Here is a 21927-nt window from a genome sequence, read left to right on the forward strand (position 1 = left end):
TCAAAATATTTATTTACTTAAAGAGCAAACCCGCATGGTGATTTAACTTATGCAGTTTTCCACTAAACAAGAAATTATTTTTCAAACATAACAATAAACAATAAGTTAAAAAAAAAATTCGTAAACCAAAAACAAGAAAACATTTAGGGGGTGTTTGTTTTTTCTTCAAACATCTTCAAGGAGCTAATGTCTGCAGGCGCGCAGACATTACCCTTGAAGACTGTTTGTTTTTTTTCTTAAAACAGATCTGAAGTTATCTTCTTTCATCTTAAAAGAAAAGCAAGGAAATCTTGCTTAAAACATCTTCACAAAAAAACCTTTGCAGCCACCCTCTCATCCACTGCTCCTACCACCGTCCGCCAACACCACCACCCACCGTACGCCGCCACCACCACCCCCGTACCCCGCCGCCACCGTCCACCACCATCCACCGCCACCACCACCACCACCGTCCACCACCCACCATCCATCACCACCACCGTCCACCACCCACCATCCATCACCACCACCGTCCGCCACCACCACCACCATCCATCACCGCCACCACCACCATCCATCACCCACCACCACCACCATCCATCACCGCCACCACCACCACCATCCATCACCGCCACCACCACCGTCCACCACCCACCATCCATCACCACCACCGTCCACCACCCACCATCCATCACCACCACCGTCCGCCACCACCACCACCATCCATCACCACCACCGTCCACCACCCACCATCCATCACCACCACCATCCATCACCACCACCACCATCCATCACCGCCACCACCACCATCCATCACCCACCACCACCACCATCCATCACCACCACCGTCCACCACCAACCAAAACCATCCATCACCACCACCCATTGTCCACCACCACCATCCACCGCCACTACCCACCGTCCGCCGCCACTACCACCATCCACCACCACCACCTTCCACCACCCACCAAAACCAAATCGGCATGGCAAGCAAAGACTAAAAACTAGATGTAACTTGAATAAATGACTTCTATCTTGTGAGATAAGTTTGACAGTTATGCAGACAGTATCAGCTTATAAAAACAAACAGTCTTATATTTTCAGCTTGCAGATCTTCAGACCACATCTTCAGTTGCAGACATGAAAACAGATGAAATCAGCTTGCAGACAGTTTATGTCTGCAAAAACAAACAGCACCTTATTGTTCACTTGGTTAATCCAGTAGCAAAATACATTGCTTATCTAGAGTTATGATTAATGCATATTATGAAATGCCTTAATTTTAGGATACTAAGTTATTAATTTTAAAATGCTTATTGATATTTTGAAATTTTAAAAGTAAAAAAGTAGAGTGTTTTCTTTTGTTGGGCTCACGGACCATGGTTTGTTCATGGTTGCGGGTTAGGCTATGTTGAAGACTGAATCAGGCAAAATTAAAGAGCACGAGAAAACCTGTTTAGAGAATCAGTATGTATTTCTCCCATTTGCCTTTGTTACATTTGGTTTCCTGCCCTGAAGATTGTGAATTTTCTGAGCATGGTTCAACGGGTCGTGCACAGGGGCGGACCCACATAGATCCTATCGGGGTTCGGGGACACCAATGTTTTTTAAAAATTATTTAGAGACAGTATATTAAATTTTGTAAGGACCCCATAAAAATTAATACTTGGAACCCATAAAATAAAGGTTGAATTGGTCTAGTGGAAAATCCCTTATTTTGCCTATGAGAGGTTGCAAGTTCAAGCCTCATCATGCTTTATTCTTATTGCTTTAAAAATTTTTTTTATGTCATAGTCAATATTAGTTATTTAGTTATAGGGTATTTGTGTCTTTCATTAGTTTCTCCTCTGTAGCCATTATCACCATGCAACATATATAAACGTGGATTTTTCATATTCTTTTATTATTTATCTTGTTTATGTATACTATAATTAATCATTTATTTGTGTTAGAGTTAGTTTTTCATGTTTTGGTCCTTTATGTAAGATTATATGTGTGTGTGTGTATAGCTTATGTTTATGTTTTCCGGATATGAATAAAAATGAATTAAAAGTCTATGTTCTATCTAGTTTCTAATATAGATTCTTTCTACTTACTTGTTTCCAATGATACCATATTTCCGTGTTTTATTATGTTCCTCGCATCGACCCGACCCAAATAACGACTGACCCGAAAATTTTGTAAACCGAACAAACTGGGACCCCATTAGCAAAAAATCCTGGGTCCGCCACTAGTCGTGCAAGTTATCTTTTCAGCTTCCAAGTCTCAAAAAGTAACAACTTTGCAATTCAAAAGGGAATTATGGCACATGTTGTTGCTCGTTTACCTGACTGTGTATTGTAATCGTTTGAGTTGAATGCGTTAGAAAAGTAATTTTAAAAAAATAAATAATAATAAACACAAGGGACTAGAGTGAAACAGGTCCAAAGTAAAGTACTTTGGGTTGGACAGATCCTCCAATCCCCAAATGACACGTACCGGATCCTTTATTTTCTTCATAAATCAACTTAGTGTTCCAAAACTTCATAAATCAATTCCTTTGTTTTCTTCATAAATCTTACATCCAACAGACCAGAAGGTATATATCTTTTTTCATGTAATTTGGTTTATTTCTTCAATCTATGTGACCATTTTTAATAAATTTGTTTCGTTTAACGATTCAAGTTGAAATTAAACATGCAGTAGCTAGCTAGTTCTTGTTTCGAAGTGTTTTAGGTAGGGCTGGCATAATAGTCATCCGTTTAGACATGATATGATAAGAACTGTTTAGTAAAAAAACGTGGTATGCAATTTTGTACTTTTTTTAAAACAATTAAATTAGGAGGCTAGTGTACATAATCTCTTCTTTTTGTACTTAAAACGTATAGCTGTCATGTTCAAATCACCAAAGTCAAGTGTTAAACGAATCGTTTTCATGTTTGATACTTATATGTGTGTTAATTGTGTCGTCTCTAAGAGTATTCTCAACCCGTTCCCTAAAAATATGTGAGAGATTTGCAAATTATATGGCATAGGTATGAGTGGTTGTGAGTAGAGAAAAGAGAAAATGTTATATGTGAAAGTTAAATTTGGAGTTTCATTATTCATATCGTATAGTTTCTTATTATTTTATAAAAGTAGTTGTGATTGGAAGAGATAGAAAATATAATGATATAGATATAAAAAAGTGTTATTAATTGAACATGAAAGAAAAAATACATTGATTTTAATATAATTATATGATAAGGAAGGGTTCAAATACCTATTAACCTAAAAACTATGAAAACTCTACTTGACCAATCACATAATTTTCTATGTAATTGTTTTTATTTTTTCAAATAACAGTATTTTAGGAAGTCTGGAAATATGACATCCCTTATTAACTTATAATATCTCTGAAGAAACACTAACCGAACCCCGGACAGATTACTGGTAATCTGTGGGTTAGATAGATGTTTCCCACGAGGGGTTAGACCCTGAGAAGATGGTTCTTCTAATAACCTGCAAAACAGACACCGAGAGCTCGTCACTGAGAAGGGGGGGTTCCTCCTTGTGACCACCCTCCGGCGTGAGAATCAGACTAGATTGCTCTTTAAATATAAAAGTATATTAAGAGATTGCTAGAGCAGATATCAGGTATAATATGATGATAATCCGATAAGATATGATAATACAAGATAAGATGAGATGGTCATACCATTTGTGGTATTTATAGCCGAAGGTAGGTTTCCAAGGAGGTATGGCCGGCTGCAACAGTGTTCCTGTTCCACCAACAGTAGCCTACGCACGTGCCCTGCTGGTAGTGGGTGGGTAGGTAGCGGCTGACAGCGACCAGACCTGCTGTATACTATTCCTTTTCCACCAACTGTCAGCTACGCACGTGGTATGACAAGAGTTGGTGAGTAGGCAGCGGCTAATAGTGACATACAGTGTAGGAGCATGCTGCTCGCCATACTGTTGTCTATAAGCTGTCGTATCTTTAGTCAGATCTTTTTCCCATACCTCGTCAGGTACAGTACAGAAGATCTTCCTGTATCGTACGGACTGGCTTATTTGGGCGGGAGTATTCCCCCTCCCGCCCTTGTGCGGGATTGTTCCCGGCTTCGCTCATTCCTTCAGGTGACACTGAACGATTGAGAGCTAAGTGCCTTGTGCGTGTAGCCTTGCTGCGCGGGTGGCCTTCCCTAATGGCTTGTATCCGAGGCTGCGGGGACAGGCGGAGTCCTTCACCATTGGGAGGCATTTCCTGCGGGACCAGCTTGCGTACTGCGCGTAAGGGCGTCACGTCTCTGAGCATGGTTGGTCCTGCGGATCCAGTTGGTTTCTGCGCAGACGTCCCTGTTTAAGGTGAGTCTTGCGGGTCCAACTGGGCTCTGCTGGGACCTACCTCTTCAAGTCCCCCCAGTCCAATGTTCTTCTCATGCATGTTTAATAAAGTGAGGTGAACTTTTGGACTTTAAGCAAAGGGTTTTGAAAAGGGTTTTTTAAGGTTTTCCATGGGGATTCTTCCCGCGGAAGTCCTTGTCACTTGCAGAAATTCCCGAGTTTCCTGCTTGGTCTTTGGGTATGATGCGGGTAGGTCTGTAACCTCCTCGCAAGTCAGGAGCGTTGAGTCCCACTTGTGTGGATTCTCCATGAGGTTTTGGTAGTTTTGAACATAGTGATCAATTATGTTAAAACCACCAATTCCATCCTGGAGCTTCAAACAACGTAGTTCTCGACGTTCCCGCTATGCGGGGATGTTATTTCTGCTTCCGCAAGCATTGCCCAGAAGATCCTTCTTGGTTTCAATTCCCAGCGGAGCGCTAGGTATGTGAAGGGTTTTGCCTTAACACTGTACCAGCGCTCGTCTTACGGTTACTTTACTTCCAAGGTATTCCTGGCTTCAATTCCCTGCGGGTGCTAGGTATGTGAAGGGTTTTGCCTTTACGCTGTACCTGCAGCCGTCTTATAGTTACTTGGTTGCCGAGGAATATTTGGCTTCAATTCCCTGCGGGTGCTAGGTATGTGAAGGGTTTTGCCTTTACACTGTACCCGCATCCGTCTTACGGTTACTTGTTCGCCAAAATTTACTTGGCTTCAATTCCCTGCGGGTGCTAGGTATGTGAAGGGTTTTGCCTTTACACTGTACCCGCATCCGTCTTACAGTTACTTGTTTGCCAAGGTTTTACTTGGCTTCAATTCCCTGCGGGTGCTAGGTATGTGAAGGGTTTTGCCTTTACACTGTACCCGCATCCGTCTTACGGTTACTTGTTTGCCAAGGTAAGGGGGATTTTCCCGCTTACTTTTTAATATTTTCAAAATTTGAATTTTGAAATTCGAAGGGTTGGTGGAAAGATAGGAACAGTCCAAACCTCTGAAACGTCGTGCGACGGTTTCTTCTGACTGTGTCAGGACGTGCAGGAAGTTATGGTGACGTGACGTTATATGGTCATTCCAGACGCTTTTTACGGCACGTGGGCGCGATTTTTCGGGCGCGTGGCCGCGAAATTACTGGCACACGTCCTGTCAACAGCTGTTGCCAGCCTGCTTTTTGCCACGTGTCATAGTTTCATTGCACCTTCGATTTCTCTCTCCTCCGCATTAAATTCACCGCATTAATTGCGATTAGTATATAAAGGGGGAGAGGCCTCTTTGTAATCCACACTTTCACCTCTCTTCTTCTTCTTAGTGATTTCCGGCAAATACTCCCCTTTTCAGGCAAGCATTTTCCCGAAATCACTTTCTTCTTTCTGCAAAATGTCTTCTCATGATGCTGAAGCTGTAGCCGACGATAGGAGTACTGCTGGCGAGTGCCAGTGTGCTCTACCTATCGATCAGTACCAGTACATCGTCAGGAAGTTCATGCTTGAGTCTCTTGAGCCTGAGTTTCCTGAATCCCACCAGACTGTGTACAATGCCCCCAGTGGCAAGATCGGGGTATATGCTGCATTCTTTGTTTATGGGAACCTTAGGTTCCCATTGACAAAGTTTGTGTACCGTGTCCTGGAGAGGCACGGTGTGCACCTGACCGAGGTGCATCCGATGGCGATTGCCAAGGTCCGGCACTTCGAGTGGGTGTGCCGGATTCTGGGTATTGAGCCCTACGTGGACCGCCTGATGACCTTCTATACTTGGAGGTGCGTCCAGGGGTGGTACACCCTGACAACCCGTATTAAGGGTTTGAAGATCTGCGTGACCGAGCGCATTCTCCGATCGTGGAAGCGGGAGTTCTTCTACATCTCTACCCGCGCCATCCCCATTGCCATGAAGTTCAAGAAGGGTCAAGCGCTTCCGAGCCTTCACGCTTCCAGCTACCAGGAGGCGGAATGGTTCGCGAAGATATCCCGGGTCCAATCTCCGGTTTACCGGTTTGCGGAGTCCGGGATGGTGATGCTGGGGATGAGCCGGGTATGGAAGGATGCGTCCCGATTTCCCATCCTTCTCGAATATGGTTTGAACTCTATTCCTTATGGTATGTCTTGTCTTTTTTGCTGATATGAGTCTGTCTTCTAACTGTTTCTTTTCTTTCAGAGGGGAACAATTTGGAGTCGCTCCTGTACCCGCGGGAAGCTGACGGTCCCGTGCGGGTGGGTACTCGTGCTCTTGACGAGAACGAGTTGCCCATCCTGGAGCAAACGGCGGATCGGTTTGTGGAAGTCTATCCGCTGGGCCACGAGATCCTGAGCCAACGGCGGCCAGGTAAGGCGATACTCTATCCTCAACCCCTCAATGCTGTACCCGCTGCTGGAATTCCTGACATCCTGTCTTCTTCTGAGGAATCCGCAGATGGTCCTCCGCTGGTGCGGAAGAGGAAGGCTGCCGGTGGGAAAGGGAAGGAGGCGGCTTCCACAGCTGATCCAGTGCTCCTATCTGACAGTGAGTCAGATAATGAAGAGGTGGCGGGGCACCCCGGTGGTGAGAAGACCACTGCTCCGGAGGCTACGACTGTTACCTCCGGAGAACCAACGACGACGACGGTGACCGGCATCAAGAGACCGGCTCCATCGGGTTTGTCCCCGCCTGTCCGTACGTTCAGGCTCAAGAAAACCCGTAAGTACAAACATCATTGTTTTTGTAGACTTAACATACTTCATAAATTTATTGTTTTAACACTTATCTTCTTGTGCAGGCGTGGATGTTGACGCATTCCCGGGTGGAGTGCCTAGTAGTACTTGTCCGCCGATGACGGTAGGCTTGGTCAGCCTACCTGAGGCGTCGACCCAGGCGCCTGCGCCTGGTCCCGCTGGTTCAGTTGCTCACTCTGAGCCGACTGTTCCAGCTGAGTTTATGCCACCGCCGGCCGTGAGTGCGATTTTTACGGCGTCCTTCACCGAGCCGGCGGTTACGATTGCTGCGGATTCTGCGGCAGCGACTGCGGCGGCTGCCACCATGCCCCCGCCACCGGCACCGATGGCCGGCCCATCAGGTACGCATGGGAGTACTCGCCAGTCTTTGCCACCTTCCCATCTGCCTGACCTTTTGGATGGGTTTCCTTTGGGTTCAGGTGATGGGTTCGGCGGTTATCGGCCTGTTATAGACCCTACAGGTGCGTAGGGTTCCTTTGGCCCCTTTTTCACTTTTATTTTTTATCATCTTTTCCTAACTGCTTTTGTTTTTTGCAGTGTCGGATTCCAATGAAGTGTATGTTCCGCGATGGAACATACGCCGAGGAACAATCCTTCGTACCCCTGTGGAGTGCGTGGACTGGGCTCGCCACGCTGCTCCTCATGGTGCGTTGGGGGAAGCCATGGCTAGCTACCAGGAGGGTAGGCTAACCAATGAGCTTCGGGTTCTCCATGCCCGGATGCAGCCGCGCGTCGAGCTGCTTTGTCGTGAAAACGACAAGTTGAAAGCAGCTCGCGCCAAGGACATATCTCAGGCGCGTGCTCTTCGGGAGGAGAACCAACGATTGACCGCAGCTGCTGCGGAGAAGGAGAAGGCCTTCAAGGCCCTCGAGGTTGACGTTCAAGCGCGACTCGAGGCCCGCTCCAAGGCTGCCCAAGCTGTTAACGAACAGCTTCGGCTGGCTAAGGAGACTGCGAGGAACGCGACTGAGAGGGCTACCAAGGCTGAAGCCGTTGCTGAGCCTTTACGCATGGAGAACGAGGAGCTCAAGGCCCAATTAGAGGCTCTCCAACGTGCTCATGATGCCTTGGCCATGGAAGATGCCAAGAAGCTCCAAGAGATCCTGGACCAGAGGGGTGTGCTTGACCACACCGAGCGGAAGCTTAAGGGCGTTGAAGAGGCTGCTGCAAAGGAAGTGCTTCTTGCCAATCTTGCTAAGAGCGAAGCCGAACGCGCCTGCACCCAAGCTCTGGTTGCCAAGGAATGGCTTCTTCGAGAAGCGTTGCCTCAGGTATTTTAGCTTTACGTCTTCACGCTTTCCTTTGTACATAGAAAAGGTGTTTGACACTTGTATATTTTCTTTGTAGGTTGTGCATCGGGTCTTCTCAGAGACTACTTATGATGATGCCATGAGCGCAGCCCTCAACGCTTCTCACGAGGATGGGGAACGGGCCGGCTTCCTGCTTGGTCTAGGGTTCGTTGAGAAAGGCTTCCCGCCTTCCAACTTCCCTTTGTACAATGTTGATACTGAAGCCATATACGACCAAGCAGTAAATCAATACGCCGCCTTCCCGCATCCAGTGGTGGAGAAGGTGAACCAAGTAGCTGCTGCTGATGATGGGCTGGCTATCCTCAAAGCTTACCTTGAACTGCCACGCTCTACCGATGGGGCTGGTCCAAGTGGAAGTGGTCCTGAAGCCTGATCCTGAAGATCCCTTCCCACTGCTAGGATAGTTTTAGCTTGTATTGATTTTTTTTTTTTCGTAGGCGGGTAGTTACCCGGCCATTCTTGTAATAATAATTCATTTGTGAAATATTAATCTTTTTGCGTATAAGATTGTTATTTCCTTCTTTGGGTTTCTTGCTTTATAAACTTATGACTTGCATACTTAGTTTAAATTAGCAATTTTCCAAGTGTAGAATAAGTTAACCTTTGAACGTGGTTGATAATAGGTGTGAAGTTTTGCTTCCTCTTTCGTGATTGTGCGGGTAGAACCGTCACTTGCACTTAGTAGGATGGCGAAACTTTACCTTTATCTGACCTGCGTGTAGGTTTTCTTTTGAGGATAAGTTAACCTTTGAACGTGGTTGATAATAGGTGTGAAGTTTTGCTTCCTCTTTCGTGATTGTGCGGGTAGAACCGTCACTTGCACTTAGTAGGATGGCAAAACTTTACCCATATCTGACCTGCGTGTAGGTTTTCCTCATCTTTTGAGGATAAGTTAACCTTTGAACGTGGTTGATAATAGGTGTGAAGTTTTGCTTCCTCTTTCGTGATTGTGCGGGTAGAACCGTCACTTGCACTTAGTAGGATGGCAAAACTTTACCCATATCTGACCTGCGTGTAGGTTTTCCTCATCCTTTTAAGAATTTTGTTTTGAACCGTTCGACGCGCGGTTGTCAATAGGTTAGTGTTCGGTTTCCTTTCATGATTCATGCCGATAGACCGGCACTTTCATTTAATGGGATAATTGAACTCTTCCCCTTTCACTGACCTGCGTGAAGGTTTTTTCCTGTTATTGGGTTTGTGCGGGTAGGACCGCCTTCCCACGCAACGACTTCACGTAATGTGAATGCCGTCACCAGTGTTGCATAGTTAACCGTTCGACGCGCGGTTGTTGATAGGTTATTGTTCAGCTTCCTCATTATGATTCGTGCGGATAGACCGGCACTTTCATTTTTGGGTGCTGAACCTTTCCCCTTCAACTGACCTGTGTGAAGGTTTTTTCCTATTATTGGGTTTGTGCGGGTAGGACCGCCTTCCCACGCAACGTCTTCACGTTTAGTGAGTATCGTCATATTAGTGCAGAAAAGTAAAATCATCAGCTTCGATGTTCTAAAGAGAATCATTTCCATTAGAAGTGGCTCTTGGCCTTCTTTACAAATTGGAATTGATTTACATGTAAACTGTGTAAATGAGCTCCCTTCCATGTTGGGATGGGAGTGCCATCGAGCCGATACGCACCTGGTTCGGGATCTCGTTCTTTACGCAGCATGTAGTCTCGATATTGAAGCTGGAATTTTTATTCGTGTTTTCCCCCGCTGGGGTTCTACACGCACCCGCCTGCTTAGCCTTTATTGCGCCACGAGGTGCGCGAGCGTCCCATCTCTGACAAATGCTTCTACCATGTCTTTTACGTCTATGCATTCTTCAGTGTTGTGGCCTTTTGTCTTGTGAAAGTCACAGTATTTGCTCCGATCAGCATCGTGACGATGTCGGATTATTGGAGGCTTTGGCCACGGGAGCTCTTCAGTGGCGAATATCTCAGTGACGCTTTTGGTGAGTGGCGTCCATCTGGAGTTTCGGTGCGGCTGTACATTATCCCTTCCGCCCAATCGATGTTGCAAGCCGGATGAGGTGTCAAAGTTTACCCTTGACTGCCAAATGCCTAGCTTCCGCTTTTTGTTTAATCGGGCGGTGAGGACATTGTCTTCTCTCGTCTTCTGAGTGTAGATGTTTGTGCTCTGTGGGAGATCTCTACCCAGTTGCTTCTCCGTTTCCGCATAGCGTTTTGCTGCTGTCATGATGGCATCCCATGTGGATGGCATACCATCTTTACCCGTTAGGGTGCGGATGAGCTCTGGGTCATGCGCGCCCTGGATGAAGGCTGCGCGAACAAGATCTTCGCTGATATTGCCCAAACTTAGCTTCTTTGAGTTGAAGCGAGTGATGAAGTTTGGCAGAGATTCATCTTCTTCTCGTATGCATTTGAGGATTGTCCATTGCTCCTCGGTATACTTCCGTTGCTGGCTGAAGTGTTGGCTAAACTTCTGCTGGAAGTCTGCCCAGTCATAGATGTGGTTGACCGGTAGACGATCAAACCAAGCTCTAGCAGCCCCAACAAGCGTCATTTGGAACATGTAGCACCACGTGGGTTCCGTCCAATTGCTGACGGTTGCCCCCGCTATGAACCTGTTCAAATGATCGTCTGGATCAGATATACCGTCATATGTGCCTATGTTAGGCATTTGTTTGGCACTCTTTGGGGCGATTGCTTCTGCAATGTCCCTTGCAAACTTGGACGTTCCTGCATTTGCAACGTTTGGTCTGAACGTTTTGGAGAAGTCTCGTGGACTTCCACCTGTGCTTTTTGGTTTGAAGGCTTGTCCAAAATGCCTTTTCGGTTGGGATTCCATTTCCTTACGCTTCCCTTTTGCCCTATGGCGAGGGTTCGCATCGGAGTCGGATTCCTCCGAGTCATCCTCCCAGTATTCGAATTCTTCGGCCTGTTGTACGGAACGCAAGCGTTCGTTCAACTCGGCCTGGAATTCCTTCTGTCGTGCCTCCGCCCATGCCTTGACTTCATCGAGAGTTTGGCGGGGGAGTCTTCGTTTCTCAACCTGGGTATCCGTGGATCCCAGTAGGCGATCATTTACTGCACTTGCCCCAGCATGAGTAACTGGGGTAGTGTTCGTAAAATTTACTTCACTTGCCCCGGCTTGGGTAACCGGGGTAGTGTTTGTAAAAACTGTGTTACCGGTATTCCCCCCAGTAGCTGGGGTTGTGGTTACCGGAATTTCTCTAACCATCTTCGTAGAAGTTTGAAAAACTGGAGAAAAATGTAGTTCTAGCTTTTCCCACGGATGGCGCCAATGAAGAAACACTAACCGAACCCCGGACAGATTACTGGTAATCTGTGGGTTAGATAGATGTTTCCCACGAGGGGTTAGACCCTGAGAAGATGGTTCTTCTAATAACCTGCAAAACAGACACCGTGAGCTCGTCACTGAGAAGGGGGGGTTCCTCCTTGTGACCACCCTCCGGCGTGAGAATCAGACTAGATTGCTCTTTAAATATAAAAGTATATTAAGAGATTGCTAGAGCAGATATCAGGTATAATATGATGATAATCCGATAAGATATGATAATACAAGATAAGATGAGATGGTCATACCATTTGTGGTATTTATAGCCGAAGGTAGGTTTCCAAGGAGGTATGGCCGGCTGCAACAGTGTTCCTGTTCCACCAACAGTAGCCTACGCACGTGCCCTGCTGGTAGTGGGTGGGTAGGTAGCGGCTGACAGCGACCAGACCTGCTGTATACTATTCCTTTTCCACCAACTGTCAGCTACGCACGTGGTATGACAAGAGTTGGTGAGTAGGCAGCGGCTAATAGTGACATACAGTGTAGGAGCATGCTGCTCGCCATACTGTTGTCTATAAGCTGTCGTATCTTTAGTCAGATCTTTTTCCCATACCTCGTCAGGTACAGTACAGAAGATCTTCCTGTATCGTACGGACTGGCTTATTTGGGCGGGAGTATTCCCCCTCCCGCCCTTGTGCGGGATTGTTCCCGGCTTCGCTCATTCCTTCAGGTGACACTGAACGATTGAGAGCTAAGTGCCTTGTGCGTGTAGCCTTGCTGCGCGAGTGGCCTTCCCTAATGGCTTGTATCCGAGGCTGCGGGGACAGGCGGAGTCCTTCACCATTGGGAGGCATTTCCTGCGGGACCAGCTTGCGTACTGCGCGTAAGGGCGTCACGTCTCTGAGCATGGTTGGTCCTGCGGATCCAGTTGGTTTCTGCGCAGACGTCCCTGTTTAAGGTGAGTCTTGCGGGTCCAACTGGGCTCTGCTGGGACCTACCTCTTCAATCTCTTATAAGTTTTTGGTTTATATAATAGTTGCTTCTCGAGATCACTAGAATATATGGTCAACCGTCGGCACCAATCTCGTTGCTCCAGAGACAGTGATCTCACCGGAATTAATTTCAAAACGTCAAATCACCATCATTACTCGTTCGGCTATCGGCGTGAGCCTCTTTCAAATACACTGATACGAAGAAGTTAAAACTCAAATTCGTTCTATAAGAGTAAGGGTTTAGAATGTGGATCCGACCCAGAACTAAATCATGATTCAAGGTCCATAAACGCTTTATTCAGGCGTTGGTTTGGATGGTTTCACCATTAACGATTCCTTCATTTTCAATCCAGGTAATAGTATTTAATATCTTTGAACTAATATTCTTAACATTGTTGATTCTTGTTTAAAAGTTTATATGCGGTGATCGTCAAGATTTTATGGTGTTAGTTTTAAATTTTAATTAGTATTTTTTTATTTATCTGTGTTTTATCCTTCAAATAGATGCTTGTGACGATTTGTGTAACCTTAAATCAAAATTAGTATGGTTTGAAAACCTTCAAGCAAATGATGGCTATGCAAAATGCAGAGGTCATAAATATTGAATTGAAATCCCCATATGCTTTCATTCATTTACGGTTTCATAGCATCTTGATGGATTTTTTTATTTTTTTTAGAGATGGAGTAGATCTTGACTATTGAGGATGGGTCAAAGACGATGATGAGTCAAACAATTATCATCGCATGTGGTTTTGAACACCGACGAATACGAAAAATATAATGAATAAGAAGAACACCGTCGGTACTTATACGTAGCATTCGCCGGTACATATGCGTAACACTGTTGGTACACATATGTAATACCGCTACACATACGTAACACTGCCGGTACATATACGTAGCACTACCGATAGACATATGTAACACCGCTGGTACATATACGTCAGGTAGTAACACTGCTAGTACACACAAGTAATACCGCTACACACACGTAGCACTACCGGTTCACATATGTAACACCCTCACGTAGTAACATTTCACTTGTATTTGCATTGATTAAACCCGATTTCATGTCACGCAGTTCTTTTATTTTACATAATTATTTCATGTATAATTTGTTGATGAATGAGCTTCATAAAACTTACTACTTATTTCAATTCTTAAGATTTGATGTTTTTTCAGCTATTTTGTACATTAACATAGAAACTAGAAAGTTCATACATGATAACACACTTATTTAAAATTCTAATTAGAAGACAAAGAGTGAATTACAGGGTGCAAAAAAAAAAACCAAAAAGGAAAGAGAAATTAGTATAAAAGAGGAGAGAGAAACGAGAATCAAGGGAAGTGGTGGGTTTTTTTTTTCTAAATTGCCCTTTTTATTAAAAATATGTCATACATTTAATCATAATTACAATTATGCCACAATTAATATAGGCTATTGATTAAATATGATCAATGGTTAGATGTTGGTTTTCATGGTTTTTCATTTATATTATGGTTCTTAATGGAACCCCCCCCCCCCCCCCTTATATGATATATATATATGGATATATGGTAGGGAATGAATGAGAATGCTCTAACCTGTTAAACACATTAATACACGAACTGCCAACCCTAGTTTTAGGGTTGCGAGAGTACGACAACTCTTTGATCAAGCATTATTATTATGTACACGATTAATTAATACTTAAATTTATTTACTTGCATATCATTAATTCATTATCTGTTCTTTTTGAAATCAACCTAATCTGGTTTTAAACCATCAACCAGAATTGAAATCCTTATAAAACATGGAGGAGACTCCGGCTGCCATCGATTTCTTGAAATGCCTTGAACCCGACATGGCACTCAAAATACTTACATGCCTTGATAGGTCAACCGACCTGCTGCGTGCATTTGCTGTCTCTCGACACTGGCAAAATATTGGTATGTATTATTACACTTTCTATATTTATACATTTATTAATAGTTTATTAATAATGTATCATGATATTTATTAACTTTCATGTATGAAAAATATAGTGGTCTCTAATGGACTTAGCAAGAAGCTATGTACGACAAAATTTCCAGAGCTCGCTTGCATTACTCATCTAGTCCAACTGAGTTATCAAGACAACTCGGTTGACACTCTGAGAGATCATTGGGCCTATGCTTCTATTCTCCGGGCCATTAACTCATTTAACTTGAGTTATTGCATTGAGGCCCCCATGAGTGCCTCCAGCACAAACAACTACCCAGAAGAAACCATCAAGTATACTATGATCTTACAGAACAGAATCATACGTCAGGGTAATTACTGGTCAAGCAACGGAAGTTATGACCCCGAAACACCCGAGACGTTGATATACATATTGATGTCTAGTTTTTGTGTTGTAACCGAGATTATGTTGCATCCGTTCCAAGGTTTGCTTTTTCCCTCGTCATATTCTTTAATATAAACAGTTTTGGGTTGAACCTTGAACCTGTTTTGCTAGACAGGTCATGCTCATGCCAATTAGACAGGTTTGCAGGTTGACCCATTTAAATAATTTATTAATTGTTTTATGTTCTTTAAAATGTTTTTTACGTCATAAATTAACTTGATTGGGCATATACACCAAAGTTTGGAACTTAAAAAGAGAAATTGATGTATAATGTAACTGTTTCATATACACTTTTGTATTTTATGTTGTAAAATGTAAATTTGAAGTACTAAACTACCAATACACGAAAATGAAAAAAATAAAAATAAAAAAAAGTTTGAAGTTCGGGTTGAACCCACCAATCCGGACATACATTATAAGAATGGGCCCTCCATAAAAAAAAGTTTATAAAATTTTGGTTAAGTTTCATGATGGACATGGCCATAAAAAAATCTTACATCCGTCATAGCTTAATTAGCACCCGATACTAGGCCTGTAAATGAACCGAACGAACACAAACAAGGGTATGCTCATGTTCATTCATTTAACTTAAAACGAACACGAACACTCGAACAAACATTTGGTGTTCATGTTCGTTTGTTTAAAAAATGAGCATGTTCGTGTTTGTTTATTTATAATCTAAACGAACAGTTCACGAACATAATCGAGCATAATTGAACAAAAATAAACAAACATAACCGAACACACTTAAATGAACATGAAGAAACACAAACAATTCAAACGAACTTAAATGAACAAATATAAATGAACATGAATAAATGAGCATATACGAGTGTTCACGAACAGAACATGTGTTCGTGTTTGTTCGTTTAGTAAATAAACGAACTTCCCGCCGAACGGTACATGCATACCTAGATCTAACCGGCATTCATTCATATCCGCAGGTTTATTTGAAACGGATTTCCGGAGCCACCCATCTCAATTTGTGCGATTCCGAATGGGTCATCCGAAATCTTTGAAAGAGTTGAATTATGATTTCATTGAGGCACAAGAATGCGCAGATGACAAGTTTATTTGGACATACACATCACCAATTTTCCCTATTATGGTGACTTCATTTTTCATTTACTGGAGTATTATTGATGGGTTTAAAAGAATATACTTACTTGCTGTAAACATGCAGGAAAACGAGTATCAATTGATCAGGTTGCCTAAACCCGCGGTCTGTATTGGTGGGTATATGCAAATTGAGTTATGGGGCCGGGTTAAGAATATATCGGATGGGAAATATTATTTATGGTAAGTAAAGCATATATATTCGTTTTCCTGGTCATTCAAATGAAACTAGCGTGTTGGTGACGTGCGTGTTTACCTGCATTTTCAAGCGACGGGGAGAAAGTTAACACCTGCATTTAGTTTCAAGTTTGAAGAAGGCTCAAACAATAAATATCTAATGTATGACGCTAAGGAATTTAAAAAAATGTATTCCCAAAGTGATGATAGTTTCGTACACCCTATATACAAAATAGCGTAGCAGGGTGTACGAGCTTGGGAAATTCACCGGGTAAGTGGCAGTATTGACTGGTCCAAACCCGGGTCACGGAGATGGAATAGATTTTTAAGTAAACCCATGTTTTGTTTGAAATAACGGGTCAGAATAATTTCAGTTTAATTATTTTGTTTTGTTTAGGTGTTGGGTCAAATAAACGTACCTGGGGTGATTGTATGAATCTAATTAGTAACTAGTGCGCTGCATGGTTGCTTTGTTAGGAGATATGCATGTTGAAATGAATATGAATGAAGGTGTACGTGTTGGTTCTGAAGAGTGGCTGACCTAGAAAAAAAAGTTTATTCCAATCAATTGTATATTATTGGCATTTTTTCACCTATTTGTTTATGCAAATTTGTCTTTATGATAGTGTGCGAAAAGATGAAAAAATTACCAATTTAAAAGGTTTTTCCAATCTTGCAATTGTTATGGTGAAAACAAGAAAGCATCTCTCTTTTATAACTCTTCTTCCCTTCCCTTAAGTATATATGTATATATATAAATAGGGGAAAGTGAATACGGTGTTGTCACACACCTAAGCTTAGATGCCAAACGATCAAAACTACGTCGTTTCTAATAAAAATCTAAACAAAAACACTTCTTTACTCATCCCTTTTTCCATGAATTTAGCTGTTGCTTATATTCCTCGAAATTAATATGAAGGCACCTCTTTCTTTCTTACATAAAAAATTTACTCATTAACAAATTACTAACTGAAACAAATTACAGCCTGCGTGAGGGTTTAATTTGTAATGACCCATCTATAACATCATATTCAAAATAGTGAATGCAAAACTGAATTAGAGCTATAACATCATGGAAGTGTTGATCGAACATATAAAATCATTACAACGGTGAAACGCAGAAAGATGGAGTTTTGGTTAAACTGAAGGAAGAATGATAGAACACTAGTAATTAAATTGTTTATTATACGTCATTGACAAATTATTGCAAGTAATTTTTTTGTTTTCACAATTACTGTAGCAAAATTTGGTTTGGGGTTGGAAAAAGATGAACAACCGATAGCAAAATTTGATTGATTTTTATATTTTATTTTTATCAAAACTACATAGTTTTAAAGGTTTGTTATATAAGCTTAGATGTGTAACAGCACCGTATTCACTTTCCCATATAAATAACTACATCTTTTGTAACTCTTATTGAAATTATATACATATTTAAAAAAACAAATGTATTAATATAATTCATATATTTTCGCATTTATTTACAAGTTTTTCAACTAATATGTCGCATTATTTAGTTTTTTTTAAATAATTAACCGTTGGAGTTGATAAGTAAAGTTAACTTTTCTACACCTTTTGTGTATATTATTCTGGATGTGAAAAACAAAAGGAATGCCAATCATTTGGAAAATCTCGCCTACATAAAAAAAAACTATGAGTATGTTTGGCAAAACTAGCTGGTAGCTGTAGCCGATAGCTGGTTGGTGTAGCTTTTTAGATAGGGTAAAGTGTCATTTTCGTTCTTATGGTTTAGCAAATAATGCGCATTTAGTCCAAAAAATTTATTTTTTGCATATGGACCATCCACGCTTCCCAATTCTTGCCAGTTACATCCAAATCACTAACTTCGTTAAATTGAATCGTTAAGTCAGGGGTAGACATGTCTTTTCACTCTTTCTTTATTATATAAGTGCAGTGCCAAAATCATCCTGAAGTTTGGTCACGTTTGCGAATTTCGTCCAAAAATATTTTTTTTCGCAATTAGACCGTCGATGTTTCCCAATTGTTGTCAATTTCGTCCAATTTGTTAACACAGTCTAAATCCACCGTTAACTCAGGGGTGTTATAGTTGAATAATAATAATAATAATGTAAACAAACATGTAAGAAGACAGTAACACCCCTGAGTTAACGTTGAATTAGACCCTTTTATTGAGTTAACAATTTGGACGAAATTGGCAACGGTAGGGAACAATCGAGGGTCTGATAGCGAAAAAAATATTTTTGCTCGAAATTCGCAAATGTGACCAAACCTCAGGGACGATTTTGACACTTTACTCATAATAAATAAAGAGTGAAAATTCATGTCTACCCCTGACTTAACGATTAAATTTAGCGGGGTTAGTGATTTGGATGTAATTGATAAGAATTGGAAAACGTGGATGGTTCATATGCAAAAAGTAAACTTTTTGTACTAAATTTGCATTATTTGCCAAACCACAATGACGAAAATGACACTTTACTCTTATAATACTAATAATAATAATTAACTAAAAAGTGACGAGATTTTATCGTAATTTCTCGCTTTCTCTCAGCGGATATACCCAAAAAATATCGCTGACTAAGCAAAAATCAAGACACATGTAAATTACTCAATTGGTTCAAGAAATTGAAAAATCTAAAAATTCAATGTCATTCTTATAACTTGGGTTGGTCAAATGTGAAAATATATGATTTTTCCATTTTTAAATGTGTAAGTTGCTTAATTAAAAAAAATACATAATTGTCATTTTATGCATCCGGCGGCAGCTTCTTCTTCTTCTCCTCTTTTGGTTTAACATAATACCAACGGTAATAGATTTGGTTTTTTCAGGGGTAAAAAGCCGAAAATCCATAGGTACCTATTGTTTCTAAACGGTTGAATTCGAGACAATTATATATGCTCCTAGAGTTACACTATCATCCCTTTGGTGCCAACTTTGTTTCTTTTTATTATTATGTAAGCATAACAAACATGTTGAGAGTGATTTACACTTTTAGAAACATGTTGCATTTAGATTAATGCCTCGTGTGATCTATCGATTAGTTTTCAAACATACATTTTTACTAATAGAGTGCATGATAAGTGTTTCTCACGTTTACAATATAAATTCTTTCTACACTAGTTTTAATTGCATATTCTCTCCTTAGTCTATAGGGTATGAATTTCAATTATCAATTATATTAATGATGTAGTTTATGATTTATGAGCTTGAACAAGCTAGGTAGTTGAGGTGTAACATCAAGATTTTTGGTGAGATTAACTTGACTATTCAAGAAATGACAGTGTATGCTAAATCAAGATCACAAATCAATATCAATATTTCCCATATCGTTTGATGTAGACTTGAAACAATAAATACAATAAACACATGATGAAAAATGACATCTCAAACGAGCGGATAGTATCATCTTTCCATTCTCGAAGACTTCCACATCGTGTAAATTGCGAAAAAAGACAAGGATAAGAATCCACAAATTTTGTTTTTGTTTTTAATTTTAGGTCTTATGGATGACTAAAACTTATTGAGATGATCACTTTCGTTGAAGGCATTGATGGTGATGGTGACGGTTATGATGAAGATAAGTGTTTTATAAACACGATAAATGGTTAGATATATCAGATATTTAATATTTGATAACAAACCAGTTAAAAATCGAAGCCAGATAACGAATTTAAGCTTATTTAATTTTATATTTTTGTTTGACGGTTTAAAGCTACATGCATAACATATATTGATGTACGATTAATGGTGTTTTAAAGGAATTTTGTTTGTTAAGTGTTAACACAACAAAAGCATGACAACGAAAACTTAACACCTTAAATTCATGAAACGGGACCCACACCAACCCTACTCTTTACACGTGTCAAATCACCAATGGCTTCAAGTGGGCCACCTTCCTCACACACAATAAATATTGTTACATATCTAGGATTTTAAACATTATATCATTTGATCATTTCTTCATCAACATTACAAAAACATTTCACAACATCAAAACCAACAAGAAAGACCTTCAAGTTTAGATGGAAAGCACCGATTCATCGACATGCTCACAATACCCGAATCTCCCACCAGGGTTTCGGTTTCATCCAACAGATGAAGAGCTAGTCGTTCATTACCTAAAGAAGAAAGCTTCTTCTATCCCTTTGCCCGTTGCCATCATAGCCGAGGTTGATCTTTACAAGTTTGATCCATGGGAGCTACCAAGTAACCATCTCTACACCCGTTTTGACTCGTTTGAGAGATCAATCATATATTTTACACTCGTAATTGTGTTTTGTTTTTCTTTTTCATTTTCTTTGAATAGGTAAAGCTATTTTTGGTGATCAAGAATGGTACTTTTTTAGCCCACGCGATAGGAAATACCCTAACGGAATGAGACCTAATCGCGCTGCCACATCGGGGTATTGGAAAGCTACTGGAACCGATAGACCAATTTTATCGTCGACCGGAGATCAAAAGGTTGGAGTTAAGAAGGCACTCGTTTTCTATGGAGGAAAGCCGCCAAAAGGGATTAAAACCAATTGGATCATGCATGAATATCGACTTGTCGAAAATGCTTCTTTTAAGTCACCCGCCGCCAATCTATCAAACAAAAAGAACTCTTTACGGGTACATTATTAATCTATATTACGCTAACGCAGATTCAAGATGCATTCTTGTATAACTTTGTATATATATGTAGCTCGACGAATGGGTTTTGTGTCGTATTTATAAGAAGAACAACACGAGTAGACCGACAGACAGAGATATGGACCATGACTACATGGAAAACATGATTGCTTCCAAGGCTACAAACACCAACGGACTGATAGAAAACAATCAAGAAACTTACTTTGAACTTTTGAACAACGAAGACGGATCAAGAATGCGACAAAGCAACTCTATATCCAAACTTGGTTCTTCAAGTTCCTCATTGAAATCCGGTGTTTCTTCGATGCTTTTGAACCCCGGAAAATGCCCATACCCGACTACTCACTATTGGAATCTTGATTCCGCCGAGAAACGGTTTAATTCGGATGATGACATCAGCGGAATGATGGACCGGAATGGTTCATTCATCTCTTTGTTGAACCCAACTCAACAAGGGATTGGTGGATTCCATCCCAATACAGTCTTGGGCGCTCTTGGTGATCCTACTTTCCCTTATCATCTTTCTTCACTAAATTGGCATACCTAAAATTTTACTTTAGTGTTTGGTAAGTGAAAGGGATCATTGATGGTATTACTCCTTGTAATGAAAACATAACTATACTAGTTATTATAATCATAATTGCTTATATGAAACTATACTTTCTTGTTGACATGTAATTTTTTTTCCTGAAATTGTTAATTTTCCCTAAATATATCTTAAAACCGTGATTAAACCACATGAACGACTAAATTATATTTACTGGTGTATATAGCGCCGGCATTTTCTTCCGCTCTCACTAAACATATAAGAATTTCTATTATGACGTCAAGGTCATGGTTCTACCACTGGAAATCTTAAATATATAACACTTTGCTCAGACCATGTATACCGGAACCTGTATTACGTGCTAGCTAGATATAATTTTGTGGATTATGTGATTATATAATCGTCTGTGTTATGTATCACATTTCGAATAATACGTAAAAGTATTTGTGATATTGCCACAGTTCTCTACTTCAAATATTGAACGGACAGGTATGTATATATATAGTTGCTAAATGCAAAGTA

At 41.2% G+C, this 21927-nt stretch overlaps 2 protein-coding genes across 2 annotated transcripts; both read left to right on the forward strand.

Annotated features, from left to right (window-relative positions):
• The first annotated feature begins 14377 nt into the window (after positions 1-14377).
• Positions 14378-16484, forward strand: LOC143610237 (F-box protein At4g00755-like). The gene is made up of 5 exons (XM_077084769.1): positions 14378-14513; positions 14610-14990; positions 15895-16055; positions 16128-16249; positions 16319-16484. Exons 1-5 carry the CDS (start codon positions 14378-14380, stop codon positions 16482-16484), a joined length of 966 nt encoding a protein of 321 aa, XP_076940884.1.
• Positions 16485-19929: 3445 nt separating this feature from the next.
• LOC143610242 (NAC transcription factor 56-like) lies at positions 19930-21429 on the forward strand. Its single transcript, XM_077084773.1, has 3 exons — positions 19930-20432; positions 20533-20837; positions 20911-21429. The coding sequence occupies exons 1-3, from the start codon at positions 20249-20251 to the stop codon at positions 21403-21405; spliced, it is 984 nt and encodes a 327-aa protein (XP_076940888.1). The 5' UTR covers positions 19930-20248; the 3' UTR covers positions 21406-21429.
• Positions 21430-21927: the final 498 nt, after the last annotated feature.

Source organism: Bidens hawaiensis, unplaced genomic scaffold (genome assembly GCF_021521415.1).
Source record: "Bidens hawaiensis isolate Kalapana, Puna unplaced genomic scaffold, B.hawaiensis_p1.1 tig00025168_1, whole genome shotgun sequence".
Classification (NCBI taxonomy): domain Eukaryota; kingdom Viridiplantae; phylum Streptophyta; class Magnoliopsida; order Asterales; family Asteraceae; genus Bidens; species Bidens hawaiensis.

Bases quoted from the DNA above. Each gene is read 5' to 3' on its own strand.
- LOC143610237 (XM_077084769.1), top strand. From the start codon at position 14,378: ATGGAGGAGACTCCGGCTGCCATCGATTTCTTGAAATGCCTTGAACCC. The intron at 14,991-15,894 runs GTTTGCTTTTTC...TCATATCCGCAG, and splicing joins TATGTTGCATCCGTTCCAAG to GTTTATTTGAAACGGATTTC. The intron at 16,250-16,318 runs GTAAGTAAAGCA...TGACGTGCGTGT, and splicing joins GATGGGAAATATTATTTATG to TTACCTGCATTTTCAAGCGA.
- LOC143610242 (XM_077084773.1), top strand. From the start codon at position 20,249: ATGGAAAGCACCGATTCATCGACATGCTCACAATACCCGAATCTCCCA. The intron at 20,433-20,532 runs GTAACCATCTCT...TTCTTTGAATAG, and splicing joins TGATCCATGGGAGCTACCAA to GTAAAGCTATTTTTGGTGAT. The intron at 20,838-20,910 runs GTACATTATTAA...ATATATATGTAG, and splicing joins ACAAAAAGAACTCTTTACGG to CTCGACGAATGGGTTTTGTG.